The sequence below is a fragment of the Chrysochloris asiatica genome, unplaced genomic scaffold, assembly GCF_000296735.1.
Source record: "Chrysochloris asiatica unplaced genomic scaffold, ChrAsi1.0 scaffold00125, whole genome shotgun sequence".
NCBI classification, from domain to species: Eukaryota; Metazoa; Chordata; class Mammalia; order Afrosoricida; family Chrysochloridae; genus Chrysochloris; species Chrysochloris asiatica.
In genome coordinates this window covers 6128459-6144160 of record NW_006408643.1, presented here as the reverse complement: position 1 = coordinate 6144160, position 15702 = coordinate 6128459, and the positions used below count along the sequence as shown (strand labels likewise).

The following is a 15702-nucleotide window of genomic DNA, read 5'->3' as shown; positions in this document are numbered from 1 at the left end:
GCTAAATTGTGTATGAATTGATGCCAAGCTCCTCACACTTATTAGCAAATTCTGGGAGGGTGACTTCTGCTATTGTCCCCATTTTGTTGTTGTTGTTAAGTGCCATCGAGTCGGTTCCGACCCAATGCGACCCTGTAGAGAGTTTCCGAGGAGTGACTGGTGAACCTGAACCACCAACCTTGCAGTTCCAATGACTTTGCAGTCTGGTATATTAACCCACAGTGCCACACCAGAACTCCATTGTGCCCATTTTACAGATGAGTAAGTTGAGGCTCAGAGAGGTGATGTGGCAGGTCGGAGATCCCAGAGTTGAGTAAGCAAAGAATGGGACTCCAAATACTAGTGCACCAGAGAGAGCCCATGGCTGTTACTCTTTACTGACATAAAGTAACAGCATTCAAAAAACAAAAACAATGCCAGTGACAGTAACAAAGTAACAACAGTAATGAGGATGCTATCCCCTTTGGTGGAACATTTACAATATGCCAGTCACCTCATTCTGGCTACATTGTTGCGCTTATTAGCACTTTTTCTTGAGGGAACAGCCTTCCAGCTCCTGCATCAGTGTCTTTACACTGGTTGTAGTTGTTGTTGTTGTTAGGTGCCATCGAGTCGGCACCAACTCATAGCGATCTTATGCACAGCAGAACGAAACACTTCCCGATCCTGGGCCAACCTCACTGTTGTTGTTAATTGTATCCACCTTGTAGGTGAGGAGAATGAGACATGGAAAGGGGAGAGGTGCCATGTTGGACTCTACATAGTCTGTGCTTAGAACCACTGGTAGCCCAAAGCTTGACAGTTTGAACCCATCATTGGGGACCTGGCACATAGTAGGTGCTCAAGAACAACTCACTTTCCCATCCTTCTGCCGCAAGGAAGTGCCCAAGTGTCTACTAGATACCACTCACTGTCTTTTGCAACTGTGTGTGGGCTCTGGTTCCGGAAGAGGGTCCTGTGCCCGCGGCCTGCAGCCCGGACGGCTGGCTGCCCGGGCTGGGTCCTTCCCAATGGAGTGGCCACCATGCCCAGCCGAGAGGCTGTCCAAGCAGGACTGGCCGACTCTGAGGGCCACTGACTGTCCAGCCCGGGAGTGCCCACAGGGCGTGGGGCCGAGATGGGCAAGCTCCCCTCAGCCACTGCCCAGCCCTGCCCAGCTCAGCTAGTCCCACTGGGCTGCAGGGCAGGGTCAAGGAAAGGCCACCCCACCAACCTGTCATGGGCTGGGAAACTGAGGCATGGGGCTTTGCATAGCACTGTTTTTGGCATCCTCAGAGAGATAGGCAGTGGGACCTCGGCACATGGTGTGTGAAGTCAGCATGATGCCAAGCAAGCACTAACGTTTCAAGGACTGTCTGTTATTCCCATTATAGCCGTACAAGGTAATAGCAGCAGGGTATTGTACAGATGAGAAAACTAAGGTCCCTGCCCAGGGCCACACAGCCTGGGAGCCACAGAGCTGGGATCTGATCCCAGAAGTCAAATGGCTCGGGTATTGTGTGTTAGATGCTGGACCCACAAACACATGATTAGAATGATGAAGTAGATGGGGTGAACAATTTCCCTCGTTCTTACCTTTCATTGTCCTTGTCCATAAAATGGGAGCAGGGACATGGCAAAATCTGTAGGTTATTTTGTTTGCTGCCGTCGAGTTGTATAATGTGACAAAACCTTGCTTGATGATCCTGTGGCATTTTCATGATTGCTGGGCAGGTTATGGGAAGGATTTAAAAATATCAGTCCTAGCAATAATGCAATGGATACTGCTGTTAATCAAGCATGCAGTATGCCCCGAGCGTGTGTGCTTTCTTGCTTCACCCCAGCCCTGGCCCGTTTGGAAGAAGAGAAAACTGAACCTCTGAGCGGTTCATTCACTTGTCTGAAGCCACACAGTGATAATATTCGAGTTTGGGGGCCTTTGTCTTTTGATGACGGTTCCTGACACTTTAGTCCTGACCTGAGGGATGCACAGTGGTGTAGGGTGGAGAATAGCGGGGGTTCTGTTCAGTGGGCCAGCCCTGTGCGGAGGATGGGCACTGTAAAGAGGGCCGGCTTTGCTCGCTCCCCACCCATCCAGGCTGTTGGAGCCAATGCTGCTGAGCTCAGCGTCTGTCTGCTTCTCCCGAGACTGCCAAGGAGTCTGATTATTTTTAGATAAGATGGAGGGGCGGGTGCTGGTACAGAGGGAGCCCCCATACCAGGCAGACAGGGAGTTGTAACGACAGAGGGCTGCCCTTGAATGGACCCGCAAATGCTAACCCCAGACCACGGCCTGAGGGCTGTAGGGGCAGAGGCCAAGAGGAAGAACTCAGGGTACAAGAGCTCACCTGTCTGGCCCTCCATATTCTCATCTGTATAATGGGCATAATTACAGCTCTACTCTCAGAGGATGAAGGCACAATTGAAGGGGTCGTTGCATGTCAGGTTATCATTCCATTTCACAGATGGGCAAATCGGTGAAACTCAGAGAGGGGAAGTGACTCACCCACAGTCAGAATGTGCCGGAGCCGGGATTAGAACCCAGTCTGTTGGGCCTGTGAGTGTCCGTGTGTGGAAGGGTATGCTCACACATATGGGGCTCAAGCCCTGTCAGGACTGTGGCCATGTCCACGGCTACCAGCCCAGTGTAGGCCACCAGCATTGACCGCTCTCCACCGTGGGATATCACCCACTAACAGGGCACACCAGTTAAGTGTTTGACTGAAAGTTTGGCGATTTGAACTCTAGCAGTTCCACGGAAGAAAGACCTGGCAGTTGGCTCCTGTGAAAGTTGCTCCCTTGGGGTCGCTGTGAGTCAGTACCTGACAACAACATGTCACCAACTCCTCCTTCTCTTTCTAGATTCAGAGCAGAGCAGTAGCCCCCGCACAGGCTTGGGCTCTGACCAGGAGGACAGCAAGCCCATCACGCTGGGTGAGTGTGGGCAACATGGGAGGCAAGGGGGAGGGGCATGGCCCTGCTCCCCACTTTTCAGTCAGCAGACATGTATTGAGCACCACCTGTATGCCAGGTTCTGGTGGGAAACACCTTCATCCATTCCTCACCTGGAAAAATGGGCATTGCCATTGTTCACATTTTACAGATGAGGAAACTGAGGCTTAGAGAGGTTAAGGGACCTTCCCAGGGGAGTTGGGGTTTGAACACTGATCTCCCAGTGTGGGGGTCTCTCAACTGCTCCCCCCACAAGACCTCAGGGGATGTTGAAGGGAAAGACAAATTAGTTCAGGTAAATCAACTCCCTAGGGTTAGGGGTAGCAAGTGGAGGGGCTTTTCTGAAGAGCAGGTAGGCCCCCGCGGGTTCCGGGTGTGCTTACTGCTAAGATAAAACTTCCGCCTGGGCCAGCCCTATCATCCCCCGCTCCTGCCTCTGCCCATAGCCCTCCAGGGCTCCCACCTCTCTCTGGTAAAAGCCCAAGTGTTCTGCTCAACCCACAGGGTCATTCATGCACACGCCATCCCATCTCCTCCTTGCCCTCTCCTCTTCCTCTCTCCGCCTCACTCACTCTGTTCTGGCCACATGGGCCTCCTCGCTCACTGTTCCTTCAACTCACCAGTGCCCATCCCATCCTGCCTCAGGGCCTTTGCACAGCCTTTGCCCTCTGACTGGACACTCTCTCCCACATCCTTGCATGGCTGGCTCCCTCACCCTCAAGTCTTTGCTCCACTGTCACCTCTGCCAGGAAGCCCTCTGTGATGCCCAGGCCAGGTCCACCTCAGTATCATATACACCTTCCCCATTTAGTGTCCTCTCTTTCAGGAAGCCCTCTGTGATGCCTAGGCCAGGTCCACCTCACATAGCATCATATACACCTTCTCCTGTAATGTCCCCTCCTCCAGGAAGCCCTCTGTGATGCTTAGGCCAGGTCCACCTCATAGAGCATCATATACACCTCCCCCTGTAATGTCCCCTCCTCCAGGAAGACCTCTGTGATGCCTAGGCCAGGTCCACCTCACATAGTATCATATACACCTCCCCCCCCCCCAGTAATGTCCCCTCCTCCAGGAAGACCTCCTGACTGCATTCGCATAGTCAATCTCCATTTCTTCCCTGCCTTCCTCTCCTCTCTCCACTCTCACTCACTCTGCTTCAGCCACACAGGCCTCCTGGCTGTTCCTCTAACCTTCCAGGTTCAGTCCTGTCCTGGGACTTTTGAAGGAGCTGGTCCCATGCCTAGACAGCTCTCTCTAGATTTCCCCGGCTCTCAGTTCAAATGCCTCCTTTCCAAAGATGTCTTCCCTCAACCTGGGACTCAAGCAGCTCCACGAGCCCTAACCTCTCCATTGTGGGCTTGATTTCTTTCCTTCCAAGAAAATTAGTAAATCCCTATGGATTAGCTCAGTTGGTGGCGGTCTGTCTCTCCCCAGTGAACTGTGAACTCCTCAAGGGCACAGAGTTTTTGTTTGTTTTATCATGATCTGAGTGAAGTTAAACAGACAAGATCATCAGCTTTATTTTCAACCAGTCATACATTTTGTTTCAGCTCAATGATTTCACTCCCCTCCCTGCAACAACAGTTACCCCGCTTCCTTCCATCCACTCTGAGGCTTCCCTTTTACATCTTATTGTTCAGAAAATATTTGATGTACATATGCAAAATGAAAAATATATATTCATTTAAATGTTCAAAGGGCACATTTTGCAAGTCAGCCTCCTGCCTGCAGGCACATAACCTTTCTCAGTCCACGGGCGGAGAGTCCTCAGCTGCTCTCTCTCTCCGCCATTGCCTACACCACTGTCTCTGCTTTTCTAGGTAGGATCTTCCTTCTTCATGATCCTGAAGTCCTCTGTTCCTAATAGGAAAGACTAACTACTCCCTCCTTTTAGTTACGCATCTTCTACAATTACAGTTGTGACAATTGCAATTATTTCTGCCAACGATTACTCACAATTGAATCATAAAATCCTTCATTATCATCTCCCACCCCCTTTCACCAGATCCGTCTGGAAAAGAGAAAAACTATTCAGTGGGGAGTCTACCTTAGCCCCCTCACTCTGAAACTAAGCACACTCATGAAAGCTTGTAAGCCAGCCACTTTGTGCCTTTATAGCCCCCCCCCCCATTTTTGATAGCCAATGCCTAGATTGCCCATCCCTATCAACCCAGTGTACTGAGGAAACAAGCTTGACCTTTGAGATGAAGAATCCTTCTATGTGGGCTGCAATTTTGAGCAACTGCATCTATACGCAAAGGTCCAGTTCATCAAATTGTACCAATGTATGCTTGCTCATAGTATCAAACTTCTTTATCCTCATCTGGTTGAGTTCTGGTCAGCTAGCCAACCAAGCTAGGTCAAATGGCTACTATTTGCAAGTTTGGGCATTCCTGCACGCCTCCCCCACTTCAGACCAGCTGGCTGCTTTACTCTCAGCTCTAGCCCCCAGTGGCTAGGTCAGTGTCTGTGGGCTCAGGAGTTCACAGACTTTTTGTCTGTCTTGGTCTCTTTTGTGCTCTGCCTAGAAGCGAGGTGGGTACACAGTGGGTGCCCCATAAATATTGGCAGAAGGAAAGACAGGGAAGAGGGAGGGATGCAGCTGAGAGAAAAGAGAGAGGGACAACAGGAGATGAAAAAGGAAGGAAAGAGGAAAAAAAACAGTGAGGGAGGATGTTGAAAGGGAAACTGGATGTTCCAGAAGGTTCACAGGCCCTCCGCTCACTGGCCCCTGGTGACTCTTCCTACTGCTGTCTGTGACCAGAGTTCTTGGCGCCCCATGATCCCCCAGGCGCCGCCCTCGAAGCCAGATGTTGGTGGGGGGAGAGGCGGGGGCAGCGGCGGCGCTGGGCTGGGCCCTGGGGAGTGTGGGCGGCTGGTGGAGGAAATCAGGTCCTCTGCCTGCCAGGGAGTCCCCCGGAGATGGAGCACAAACAGGAAACCCCGGCGGGGGAGGGCAGAAGGCTGCTGACTCCAGCTGGCCAGCTGGGCCGGCAGGAAACGACCATGGCCACTTCCCCTGGACAGTTTGGGGCCACCGCCCTGTCCTCCCGGGCATGTGGTGGCCCTGGATCTCTCAGTACAGAGCCAGGCACTTAGAAATTGCTCAATAAAGCGGAGCGCATACAAACTGTTAGCAGAAGATAGGGCTTCCTTGACAGCTGGTGCCCGTGCTGCCCCCTGGAGGCCGGGATAAGAACTGCTGTCACCACCACCACCCCAGGCTGAGGCGTTTTATCGTGGCCACGCCCATCCCATCTGCACTCTAATCCCCACGCCTGGCTGGCTCTCGTTCTCTTCGCTCCAGCCCTGCTGACCTGCAAACTTGCCAAGTGCGCTGTAGCTTCAGGGCCTTTGCACTAGCGGTTCCTGTTGCCTAGAACACAGTGACCCTCGGGGAGATGGTGAAACTTGGCGTTTAAGATCATCCTTATCTGGTTAGCCAAGGCTCACAGGGCGGTGACTGTGTGCCAGACGCTGTTCCTGGTGCGCCACACATTTTCACACATTCATTTCTCTTGTTCACTGCCACCTTTAAATCAAAAAGTCAAACCTATTTGCTGTGGGATTCTGACTCATGGTGAGCCCCTGCTTTACAAAGTAGAGCTAACTGCTCCTTCCGATTTTCTTTAGCTGTCATCTTTGAGTGACGCAAATGGTTGCACATGGAACAAGTAGTTAAAAGGTTGGTGGTTCAAACCCACCCAGAGGCTCCTATGAAGAAAGACCTGGTGATCTGCTTCCCAAGATCACAGTCTTGAAAGCCCTATGCAGCAGTTCTACTCTGCACACAGGGGAGGGGGGTGCCCTGACTATTGACAACAGTCTTTAGGGAAACAAACTGCCAGGACTTTCTTCTGCTGCACTGTTGTTGTTGTTAGGTGCCATCGAGTCCGTACTGACTCAGTGCGACCCTATGCCCAATAGAACAAAACACTGCCCGGTTCTGAGCCAACCTCACTATTGTTGCCACGCTTGAGTCCATCGATGCTGCCACTTGGCCAATCCATCTCATTGGGGGTCTTCCACTTTTTCTCTGACCCTTCACTTTACCAAACATGATATCCTTCTCCAGCGAGTGGTCCCTCCTGACAATATGTCTGAAGTATGAGAGTCGAAGTCTGGCCATCCTGGCCTCCAAGGAGCACGCTGGCTGTACTTCTTCCAACACAGATCTGTTGGTTCTTTTGGTAGCCCATGGCACTTTCAATATTCTCCTCCAACACCATAACTCAAACGCCAATCTTTAGGTAGTAAGTGTTGTTGTTGCTAAATGCTGTAGAGTCAGCTGAACACAAACTGTTTGTACTATTCTGGGACACCCCCCCCACCCCCACCTTTCCTACCAAATCAAACCCAACCTACTGCCATTGAGTTGATTCTGACTTACAGTAACCCTACACAGACTGTAAATCTTGATAGGCGTAGACAGGTTCTTCTCTCTTCTGCAGAGGGCTGGTAGGTTTTGAACCGCCAACCCTGAGGTTAGTAGCCCAATGCCTAACTCACAGTACCACCAGGCCTCCTTTGTAAATGCCTCCTTTGTTAAAGGTCTCTCAACAAGACCTCCCCCAAACTCTTTCTGTAATAAAATAGCTCCCCTCCCTGCACTCCCCAACTTCCTGCCTGCCTTCTGAGCACCTGACGTACCTCACATTCGACTTACTTTTCGGATCTTTCTGGGGTTCTCCACCCAAGAGACTCTGAGTATGTGAGAGCAGCCACTGCCCTCTGCCCCGCTGTGTCTCAAGGATGGACATGTTGTTGTTAAGTGCCATCAAGTTGGTTCTGATCCATAGTGAACTATAGGGCTTCTGAGGAGTAACTGGTGAGCTTGAACCACTGACCTTGCAATTCAAACAGGTTTTGCAGTCTGGAGCATTAATTCACAGCGCCACACCAGGACTCCAAGGATTGGCATAAGTAAATGCTTGTTGAGTCAGTGGACCCCTACAGACCAAGGCTAGCCAGGGCTCCCGCTTTCTGCTGGCTCAGAGGAAGGACCTCTTCCTTCTGTGTACATTAGCTAAAACTAGTTCTGGGGTTCCCCGGGAGCCCTAACTGCTGCCTGTGAATCTCTCCATTTACCCTACTGTGTCCTTGTCCCCATAATCTCCCTGCTTGCTTTCTGAGGCCCACCCTTCTGAATGGGCATTTGGGCAGGGATGTGAGCAGGTCTCCCAAGGGCAAAGCTCACATTGCCCAGCACCCCCACTGTGGCCACAGTTGAGCACCATAGGATACCACAGGTTCCAGAACCTTCCGGATGCAGGATGGGAACTTGGTGCCCTTGTCCTCAGGGGCTGTGATGAGGGTGAGCCTGCTCTATGCATTGGGGATGCGTCAAGGATGGGAGTTGCCGGTCTGGAACAGGAGACAAAGATTGTCTCATAGGGGATGTGAAAGAAAGCAAACACATAGGTCCCTCTGCTTCCTTTTATTTCTCACAAACATATACGCTGCCATATGATGGGATTCATGGTTTTCATTTTGGAGATTTGGACAAATCAAAGCTCAGAAGGGGAGGCCCAAGATCACACACTGAGTAGAGGGCAGAGTCTAGATTTGAACCCGGGTCCACGGGCCACTGGTTCCTACAACCTGCCATAGTGGAGGGTATTGTTGTTGTTGTTAAATGCTATTGAGTCCATTCCGACCCATAGCGACCTTGTATAGGGTTTCCGAGGAGCAGCTGGTGAGCTTGAACCACTGACCTTGAAGTTCAAACGGCTTTGCAGTCTGGTGCATTAAAACCACAGCGCCACACCAGGACTCAGTGGAGGGTGTGGGGGTGTCTTAAGGGCCCACTACTGGGATCCCTGGAGAAGGGTCCTGACTATAGCGCTATAAGATAGAGGACAGACTCAGAAAATTGTCCTCCAGGCCCATGTGACTGAGGGGCTCTGGGAGTGGGTGTGGCCTTGGGATCTGGGTGATGAGGAAAGGACGTAGATCTCAACTGACCAGGCTCTCTCTCCCTCCGTTCCAGACACGACCGACTTCCAGGAGAGCTTCGTCACCTCTGGCGTGTTCAGTGTCACAGAACTTATTCAAGTGTCCCGGAGTGAGTGTCCGCGCACTCTCTGAACTGAGACCCACCAGGGGAAGGGGAGAAGGATTGCAGGAAGGAGGGGCTTAGAGAGGGGTTGGGCCGCTGGGAGTGGAGAGACTAAGAGAGGGGCCTCAGAAAGGGCGGAGCAAAGGAGGCGGGGCTTAGAGAGGGAGGAGCTCAGAGGAGGAAGGGCTTAGAGAGGGCACGGTTCAGGGAGAAGGGTTCCGAAAAGGAAAGGGGCTCACACTACAGGAGACTAGAGAGGCATCAGGGGCACCAGGAGGGTAGCTCCAAGATGGGAAGAGATCTCAGGGAGGAAAAGAGGACTCCGCAAAGAGGGAAGGGGTTCAGAGATGGGAAAGGAACTCAGGAAGGGAAGGGATTAGTAAGGGGTCTTAGAGAGAAGGGACACAGAGAAGGAAAGGTTTGGAGAGGGAATGGTATCAGAGGGAACAAAGGGGTCCCTCAGCACCAAGCCATAGTCCAGGAAGGGAGGAACCCAGGCACTTCATAAATCTCTGTCAGGGTGGCTATGAGGCAAATGAGGGGTGGAGGGTGATAAAGAACCCTCCACCCACCATCCCTCCTCCCTCAGGCCACCCCTCCCTACCCCAAGAGACCCTAGAGGACATCACCCCCCTTTTGCCTATCCTCCTCCACACTTTCCAGACACCCGGTTTTAAATCCCACTCCAGGGAGTTCTGGGCACTGCTCTGACCAGCAGAGCCTGGCCTCTGAGGGAGCCAGGAAGCCCTGCCTTCCACTGTGGCTACGCCTCTGCCTCACTGTACAGCTTTGGCCTCTCTCCATAGCCTTGGTTTTCTGGTTCACAGACTAAGGCCAGTTTGGGCCAAATTAGGGATAGAGCAGTTTGGGAAAGGACTCCCCAGGTGCTTCTCCCCACCCCTTCTTGGGTCCTGCTCCCCATCTCATTCTCTGTCTGTTACACTCTGCAGCGCCCGTGGTGACTGGAACAGGACCCAACTTCTCCCTGGGGGAGCTTCAGGGGCACCTGGCATATGACCTGAACCCAGCCAGCACTGGCATGAGAAGAACGCTACCCAGCACCTCGTCCAGTGGGTACGTGCCCTGGTCTCCACCCTCCACCCACCCCAAGCTCACTCCAACTGGTTCATTCCACTGCCTGGAATGTCTTTTTTTCACAGTCCACCTGGCAAACTCCTATTCATCCTTCTAAACCAAACTCACTGATGTAGGGTTGATTCCAACTCATAGTCACCCTATAGCACAGGTAGAGCTACTCCCTAGGGTTTCTGAGGAACTCTGGTAGCATAGTGGTTATGAGTCAGGCTGGTAACCTCAACGTCAGCAGCTTGAAACTACCAGTCATTCTGCGAGAGAAAGATGAGGCTTTCTGCTCCGGTAAGGATATGTTGTTGTTGTTAAGTGCCGTCGAGTCGGTTCCGACCCATAGCGACCCTGTACAGGGTTTCCGAGGCTGTAAATCTTTACGGGAGCAGAACGCCTCATCTTTCTCCCATGGAGCAGCTGGTAGTTTCGAACTGCTGACCTTGTGGTTCACAGCCCGATTCTTAACCACTACGCTACCAGAGCTCCTTCGGTAAGGATATACAGCCTCGGAAACCCTATGCAAGGTCGCTATGAGTCGGAGTCGACTCCAAGGCACACCACCACCACTACCAAATCTCCACAGAATCAATCTTTCTTCTGTGGAGTGGCTGGTGGGTTTAAACCACCGACCTTGTGGTTAGTAGCTGAACGTTCTTGATCCTTCAAAACCCAGCCCAAATGCCTCCTCTTCCAGGGCTGACACCTCAGCCTCAAGTCTCACTTGCCCAGCCACTGGGACTCCAGAGTCTGCAGAAATAAGCAGCGAGGCTGTGACTCAGAAGTATTTTGTGTAACTTAGTTTCCCCATCTGTAAAATGGGCATCATAATGCAATAGGGTTGTTCTGAGTATTACTGTAGACCAAGTGAGTAGCCAGCCAGCCTAGGTTTTAATCTGCACCTTAGTAGTTTGCACTACGATCTCGGTTAAGCCCCGCCCCCCCTCTGGCCTTAAAGACCCCATCCAAGCAACCCGAGGGTTGGAACAGTTGTCAACTGAAAACGGGCTCGGGAGGGGGGAGGGGGCGGGGAGGTTTTGTCTCGCAATATCTCGCGATGCTTTCCTCTTCGCCCTGCCCCATGACCGGAAGTTGTAAAGTCAGCCCCTTTCACCTCCTACCCACTCCGCGTCTCTTTGATTAGCGAACCGCGTTGTTTTCTCTTCGTCCCTTAGGAGCAAGCGGCACAAATCGGGCTCGATGGAGGAAGACGTAGACACGAGCCCCGGCGGCGATTACTACACCTCGCCCAGTTCTCCCACGAGTAGCAGCCGCAACTGGACGGAGGACATGGAAGGAGGTAGGCGGGCGGCAGGGCGGAGACAGCCTTCCGGTAGGGGTTACCGCGACTGGGACTACGTGTCCCAACAGGACCTGCGCTGGCGCTAGGGAGCTGGCAGCTGGCTGGGCGCTGCGGAGCCTCAAGGGAATTGTAGTCGTGCGGATTGCGCACAATTGAAAGTAAACTCCGAGCTCGCGTTCCCGAGCGCTTTGGTTCCGCTGAGAGCGGCAGGGTGAAGATCGTACCTGCCGGTTTTCTGCCTGTTACAGCTCCATCCATAAACTCTAAGGGTTCTTCCCCAGTTGTCCTCTCCCCCTTTTGTCCTGAGAGGTAAAATTTCCTTCTCATTAGGGCCCTTCTCTTTGGAATTTCTTTATTAGATTCCCATTCCATGGTATCTTCCTTCGTATGATTCCAGTTCTGTAGGAGGCGGTCTCTCTTGCGCTCTCTCTTTTTAAAAAATATTTTGTTGTTGCTGGGAACAGCAAAACATACACCAATTCAACAATTTCTATATGTAAAATGCAGTAACACTGATTCCACTCTTTAAATTGTGTAATCATTCTCATTTTCTGAGTTGTTCCTCCCACGTTAACATAGTTTCACTGTTTCCTATCTAACCTTTATAGTTCCCGTGTTCAAGGCAGACGTTCTTAACTAGTTAACTGTTGTTTGGTTTTAAGAAGGCTTCAAGGGATACTTTGGTTTAAGTTTTAAACATTGTTGTTAGGTGCCATTGAGTTGATTCCAGTTCATAGTGACCTGTGTACAACAGAAGGAAACATTGCCCAGTCCTGCGCGCCGTCTTCACAATTGTGATGTTTGAGCCCATTGTAGGCAGCCACTGTATAAACTTCAAGGAAACTCTGGTAGCGTAGTGGTACATTTCCGGCTGCCAACCTCAAGGACAGCGGTTCGAAACTACCAGCCGTTCCGCGAGAGAAAGATGAGGCCTTCTGCTCTTGTAAAGATTTTCAGCCTCGGAAACCTTATACGGGGTCACATTGAGTCAAAACAGCACACACTACCACCACAATTGTGTATCTTCAGAGCAATACTTGCAAGAGTTCACCCACCTCAGTGGTACCAGAAAATCTGGATTCCATAAGAATTTTATATTTTGTTCTGCAACTTTTCTCCTTTTGATAGGACCTTGTGTCATTTAATTGTGCCTCCATTCTCATAAAGAATGTTCCCAAGAGGCATCTTGTGTGTGTGGTTGTTTAAGGTCTTTGGGGTTTTTGTTGTTGTTGGGTTTTTTTGGATACTTATTTTTGGTGGCAGTATATACTACCAAACCTACATCTCACAATTTCTATGTGGACAGTTCAGTGATGTTGGTTACATGTGTGTTACATTGCCACCGTTCTCATTGTCTCTACCAAAATTGTTTCATTACCATCAGTTTAGGCTCTCTGCCTCCAAGAGTTCTCATCTGTATTTTAAATGACCTGTTAAGTGCCATCGAGTCGGTTCCAACTCGTAGCGACCCTGTATAGGGTTTCCGAGAAACGGCCGGTGGGTTTCAAACCAACCTTGCGGTCCAGTGCTTATCCTTCAGAGCCACACCAGTTAAAACTCATGGAGATGATTATTTATAAGGATGCTGTGCTCAAAGCAAGCAATCTTTGTTAATTGCACTGAGCTGTTGTTTTCATATAAGGATGGCTTCATGGGACCATTTCACTTCAAGGTTTAAAGATGATCTCGAGGCATTAGATCTGGGGGTTTGCCCAGTCTCTGGGGATCCAGTTAATAAAGTTTCCAGGTGAGTGTGAAGTTCTGTTTAACGCTTTTCCTGAGAGGTTTTACCATTACCCTTCTGTCTCCAGCGTTTTTCTCATGAGGTTCCTGTTCTATAAGGTCAGCAGCTCCTTGAGATTCTTTGTTTAGATACCATCTACTGGAGAGATTACTCCAAATTTCCCTTCTTTCAGGTCCTTGTCTCTACCACGTTTCTCATTTAGAGGATTCCTTTTGCTTGAAATGTCTAGCGGGCTGGTGCTGTGACTTCCAGAAAATGGTGTACAAAATAGTCTACAGACTTGTGTTGCTCTAAGGAGGGCATTCATCAGATTCCCAGTGGGGTCTGTGCACCCACAATTTCAGAAGCACTGCTCTGTCCAGCCCCATGGCCTCCAGGTTTGACACCCACATGACAGATAACTGAGTGGTGAACAGCATGGACTCTGGGACCAGTCTGTCTGGGTTCATGTCTCAGCCCTCAAAGCTTCCTGGTGACCCCACCTCTCTGTTATTGCTGTAGTGTGCCGTCGAGTCAGTTCCAACTCATAGTAATCCTGTGGCCTGTTTCTGAGGCTGTATATTTTCTCTTTATGTGAGCAGAAAGCCTTGTTTTTCTCCCACAGAGAGGCGGGTAGATTCCAACTGCTGTGGTTATCAGCCCAACTCATAACTCACTACTCCACCAGGGCTCACCTCTCAGAGCCTCAGTTTTTCTACCTATAAAATGGGGAGGTTGATTCCTGCAGTACTCAGTTTTTAAGAGTGTTATGGGGATTAAATGAGTTTATCTGTCTCCTGTTCCTAAAATGTGGTGGTTGTTAGTGTCATCGAGTCAGTTCTGACTCATAGCAACCCTGTATAGGGTTTCCAAAGTTGAACCACCAACTTTGTGGTTTAAACTGACCTTGCAGTCCAGTGCCACACCAGATTCTGTTACTAAAATAGGCCCAACCAATACTAGTTGTTCCTAGCTGCGTTTGAGTTGGTCCCTGACCCCACGCATAATGAAACAGTGCTTCCTGGTGCTGCACCTTGCCCATAATCCATTGCAGATGGGTCCATTGTGATCCTTAAGTTTTAGGGTTTTGTTTTGAATTTTATGTCTTTTGTTGTTGTGGTGGTTGAGAATATACACAGCAAAACATACACCAGTTCAACAATTTCTATGGTCTATTCAGTGACGTTGATGACAGACTTCACGTGTGCCGTGCATCCTCCTTTCCTACGCTGTTCTTCCCTAACTAATGCAAACTCACTGCCCCTAAGCTTCCTGTCTGATCTTGTGAGTTGCTGTTGTCAATTTCATCCCATACCTGTGTTCTCAAGAGGTTGGTGCTCAAGGCTGACATTCTAAACCATGTTTGGCTTTAAGAACACTTACATTTTGGGGTTAAGGTTTAGAGATGATCTCAGGACAATAGTTTTAGGGAGTTCATCCAGCCTCCATGGCTTCAGAAAGTTTGGATTCTATGGGAATTTGAAATTCTGTCCTACAGTTTACCCTTTTTGGTCAGGATTCTTCGATGGGATCTTCGTTCAAAGTACTCAGTTAGCTGGGGACCATACAGCTCTGGTCTCTTGGCAAAGGAGGCATGTTGTTCATGGAGGCAGCTAGCCACACTTCCCACTTCCTCCTCCTCTTCCTGACTCTCCTCCCGGAGGGTCTTCATTGGCTGATTTTCAGGAAGCAGATTGCCAGGTGTTTCTTCCTACTCCACTGAAACCTGTTGAACCTCCTGACAGCACACAGGCCTCCACTGACAGACGGGTGGTGGTTATACATGAGTTCCCTTGGGGTCCCTTGGCCAGGAATCGAACCTGGGTTGCGCTGCCATGAACTTGGTTCTGACTCAGTAACATTAAAAGGCAGATTGTTGTTAAGTGCTGTCAAGTCGGTTCTGACTCATAGTGACCTTGTATAGGGTTTCCGAGGAGCAGTTGGTGAGTTTGAACCGCTAACCCTGTGGTTCACAGTGCATTGCTCATCCTACATCGCCACACCAGGAGTCCTTAAAATGGATTAGAACTGCCCTTTTGGGTTTCTGAAACTGTAAATCTTTATGAGAGCAGATACCTCATCTTTCTTCTACAGAGCGGCTTGTGGGTTTGAACTGCTGACCCTGTGGTTAGCAGCCCAGTGCTTACCCTACTATGCCACCAGGGCTCCACCGCTGTCGTGGCCCACACTGTTGTTGTTAAGTGTCATCAAATCAGTTTCAACTAGAGTGAACCCCATACAGGGTTTCCGAGGAGCAGTTGGTGCGTTTGCAATTAGCAATCCAGTGCTTATCCTACAGTACCACACCAGGGCCCCTGACCCGTGCTAATCACTCTATAAATGTTAGGACCTCTTTTCTTTTTCTCCTTCTTAAACTGACCCATCCCTCCAAAGTGCCACACCAATGAGGTGCTTGAGAAGTCCCAGAGCATCATGATTAAGAAGTAAATTCAAGCACCACAGAGACCTGGGTTCGAATCCCAGCTCTTACCATTGGCAAACTCTTCTCATGCTGTGTAACCTTGGCAGATGACTTCATTTCTCGGAGTCTCAGTGCCCTCATCTCCAAAAGGGGATGACAACAATGATGTCCTCCTGTCTACA

General features: G+C 50.4%; 1 protein-coding gene across 1 annotated transcript in view; it reads left to right on the top strand.

Annotated features, from left to right (window-relative positions):
- Positions 1–15702, top strand: part of NFIC (nuclear factor I/C (CCAAT-binding transcription factor)) — an 85227-nt gene that overhangs the window by 50673 nt on the left and 18852 nt on the right. The window contains exons 3-6 of the mRNA XM_006868954.1: positions 2842–2913; positions 8921–8995; positions 9940–10063; positions 11248–11372. Coding sequence (XP_006869016.1) covers positions 2842–2913; positions 8921–8995; positions 9940–10063; positions 11248–11372 — 396 coding nt within the window. The remainder of the gene's footprint in view (positions 1–2841; positions 2914–8920; positions 8996–9939; positions 10064–11247; positions 11373–15702) is intronic.